Source organism: Acanthisitta chloris, unplaced genomic scaffold, assembly GCF_000695815.1.
Source record: "Acanthisitta chloris isolate BGI_N310 unplaced genomic scaffold, ASM69581v1 scaffold45296, whole genome shotgun sequence".
NCBI classification, from domain to species: Eukaryota; Metazoa; Chordata; class Aves; order Passeriformes; family Acanthisittidae; genus Acanthisitta; species Acanthisitta chloris.
Window position 1 is genome coordinate 1 of NW_008680627.1, and position 3654 is coordinate 3654.

Below are 3654 nucleotides of genomic sequence, written 5' to 3' on the forward strand. Positions count from 1 at the left end.
GACCCTTTAGATCCACCTGAGATGATTTTGGACCCACCTGAGACCTTTTTGGATCCACCTGAGACCCTTTAGATCCACCTGAGATGATTCTGGACCCACCTGAGCCCCTTTTGGCCCCACCTGAGCCAGGTTGTTCCCTCCTTGGCACTGACCTTGTAGTTGATGGCGAACGTTGCCATCTGCATGGCCATGGAGAGGATGTAAACTGTGCTGTTCACCAGGCTGGGCTCAAATTCCTTACTCAGATCCACAAATTCTTCCTGCCTGCAGGAAAATCCTGGAGCTCAGCACACACCTGGATATACACCTGGAGAATATTCCCTCTGGATCCTTCCAGATCCTGCTTTGGCTGGACAGAGCCACTTGGATGGATGAGGGAAGAGCAAGGATGGAAGTGTTGGGAAAACGTCGGATTCTCGTCCACGGATCCAGGTGGGATAAGGATTGGAAATTCCCAGGTCATGGAATTATCTCTTCCCATGGTTGAAGGTAGAACTGGGTGAGCTTGAAGCTCCTTCCCACCCCAAACCAATCCATAATTCCAGGATTCTGGAGTAGCTTTGCCCTGGAGACAGACTGGGAGAACTGGGAATGTTCAGTTAGAGCAGAGAACATTCCAAAGAGACCTCAGAGTCACTTCCAGGAGCTCCAGGAAAGCTGGAAAAAAACTTGGGACAACGGATCCGACGGATCATCCCATCCCACCTGTGTCCTCATGTGGACACATTCCCTATCCCACTTGGCTCCAAGCTCTGGATTGGACACTCCCAGGGCTGGAGCAGCCACAACTGGGATGGATGGAATTCCATCCCAACCCTTCACACCCTTTTCCAGCTTGGAATTCCATCCCAAATTTCCCTTTTCCTGGGGGGAAACCATTCCCAGTGTCCCATCCTTTCTCCCAACTCCTCTGGAAGATGCTCTGAGGTTTCCTTGGATCATTCCCACCCGGAATTGCTCCGAGATTCCCACCTGGCTCCGCTGCGTTCCTGCGCTCCGCGATACAGGAATACCAAGCTCAGGAAATGCACCAGGAATTGCAGCAGAACTGTCAACACCGTGTAGAGGTTGAAAATGTTGGGAAGAGGTCGTTCCTTGGATAATGTTTTCAGGGGCTGGAAAAAGGAGTAGGAAGAGTTGGATCATTCCCAAATCCTACCAGGCTTGGGTTTTTAGGGAATATCTCCGAAGATTCCGGAGTTTAGCCGGAGTTGTTCCAACCTTGGAGTAGCCAAGGTAGGTGGGATAGGATTTGGTGTCCATTCCCTGTGAGGATCTAGATCATTTTCCAGGTTTTTTTCCCAGCCAATCCATTCCAGCATTCCCTAAATTCCAAGATTCCAAGGAAAAGCCTCAAGTGAACCTTTTTTTCCATGGGATTCTTCAGGTGAGACCAGGAGAAGCTTCCTGAGGGATGCAATGACCTCTGGAATATCCCAAATCCAAGGGGAGATACAATTTGGGAATTCAGGCTGGGAATGGGTGTGGGAAGATCCAGGGACAGTTTGGGGCTCAGAGAGAGGAGCCCAAGGCTCCAAAATTTGGGAATTCAGGCTGGGAATGGCTGTGAGAAGCTCCAGGGGAACTCCAGGGCCATCCTGAACCAAAATGAGATTTTTTTTTGAGGGAAAAAAAGATCCTTTTTCCCAAAGGCTGGTGGTGTTGGGTTGGCCCAAGCCTCATCCAATGGCATTCCCAACATTCACCTTGGATCTGGAGATGAAGAGGAAACATCCAGCCAGGAGAAGTCCCTGGAGAGTGGCCTGGAAGTCGCTGAACTTAACTCCTTCCAAGTAGAGAACACTTTGACTATAGGCCAAGATGAGAGCGTTGAGTGCCAAAATCTTGAACATTTGCAAAGTGGTGACCAAGGTGCATCTTCCCTGCTTGATCACGTGGCAAACTGCACGGAAAAGTAGGAAAAGTTGGGAATTATCCCCCTCTCCAAACCTAAAAAAAAACAACCCTCAACGTTGGGTCTTTCTTCCGTCCGTCGTTCTCATCCCAACTCTATCCCAAACCTTGAGGAATCTCCTAGAGGATGAGCAAGTAATGAGTTTGGATGGTTTGTCCTTATCCCAAAGTTATTCCCATGGGTTCTTCCCAGTTTTTTTTTCCAGGTACTTACTGCACTGGATGGAGGAGAGTTTGGAGGTGAAGGGAGCGGCGATGCTGGCGTCGCCCAATTTCACCACCGGAGCTCGTTCCTCTTCCAAGTCCTTCAGCACTTGGCTCAGTCGTTCCTGAGGATGGGAAAAGGTGGATAAAATTCCCATCTCTTCATCCCAAGCCAAAAAGATCCAAGGAAAAGTTGGGAGGGTGGATGGGAATTCATTCCCCCACCCAAATCCAGCTTGGGATGTGGGAAGGTTGGGATCATCCCATGGAGCTCCTGGAAAGGCTCCAAGGGCTGGAGATGATCTGGGAATGTTTAGCTGGAGCAGAGAAAATTCCAGGGAGATCTCAGAGCTCATTCCAGGAGAGCTGGAGAAGGATTTGGGATAAGGGATGGAGGGACAGGATACAGGGATGGAGGGACAGGACACAGGGATAGACCTGGAAGAGCTAAACTCCTTTCCCACCCAAACTATTCCAGGATTCCCATTCCCTCCCAGCATTCCCAGTTCTCCTGGATCAACAGGGAAGGAAGAAATCCCTATGGATAACCCTCTGGATCCTCACCCTGTGGATGGCCAACTGCTCTTCCCTCTGGGATATCACCCTGTGCTTGGCTCCACGGGATGTTGGCTTGACATTCCCAACTCCCACAGCAGTTTTCCCATCTCCAGGACCATCTTTAGGTCTCTTTTTCCGTTCGGGAATCCTCTCGGGAGCATTGGCCAACAGAGCCACACCTGGAGGAAAACAAGGATCAAGAGCTGTGATCCCTCTGACCAGAACAGAATTCCCAACTGCTATTCCCACCCTGAACCAGGAGGGAATCCGGTGCTGCTCCGAGAGCTCGGGGAAAAAAATTAGGGATGCTATTCCATGGGAAAAGCCTTGGCAGCTCATTCCTCTTGGTAGCCATATAGGGAATGCTCCTGATTTCCTTTCTAGCTTCCCAAAAAGAATGTGGAGCAGGTGGATCCAAGGCCTGGGAATTCCATGGAAAGGTCAGGCCTGGGGGGGAAGGAGGAATTCCTGGAATTTGGAGCCCTTGGACTCACCCACATCCGCGTGTTTCAGAGCTCCCACGTCGTTGGTGCCGTCGCCACACATCAGGGTGGTGTAGCCAAGGCCTTTCAGCGTCGTCACCACCAGCTCCTGCTCCAAAATTTGGGAATTCAGGCTGGGAATGGGAGTGGGAAACTCCAGGGACAGGGACAGTTTGGGGCTCAGAGAGAGGAGCCCAAGGCTCCAAAATTTGGGAATTCAGGCTGGGAATGGGAGTGGGAAGATCCAGGGGAACTCCAGGGACAGTTTGGGGCTCAGAGAGAGGAGCCCAAGGCTCCAAAATTTGGGAATTCAGGCTGGGAATGGGAGTAGGAAGATCCAGGGACAGTTTGAGGCTCAGAGAGAGGAGCCCAAGGCTCCAAAATTTGGGAATTCAGGCTGGGAATGGGTGTGGGAAGCTCCAAGGGAACTCCAGGGACAGTCTGGGGCTCAGAGAGAAGAGCCCAAATCCAAAATTTGGGAATTCAGGCTGGGAAT

At 51.0% G+C, this 3654-nt stretch overlaps 1 protein-coding gene across 1 annotated transcript; it reads right to left on the reverse strand.

Annotated features, from left to right (window-relative positions):
- Window positions 1-152: 152 nt before the first annotated feature.
- Window positions 153-3292, reverse strand: ATP13A1 (ATPase type 13A1; the record flags this gene model as incomplete). The annotated part of the gene is made up of 6 exons (XM_009077753.1): window positions 153-264; window positions 973-1115; window positions 1707-1903; window positions 2129-2243; window positions 2683-2855; window positions 3171-3292. Coding segments are annotated over 6 exons (862 nt in total), but the record flags the coding sequence as incomplete, so codon positions are not given.
- Between the last annotated feature and the right edge of the window lie 362 nt (window positions 3293-3654).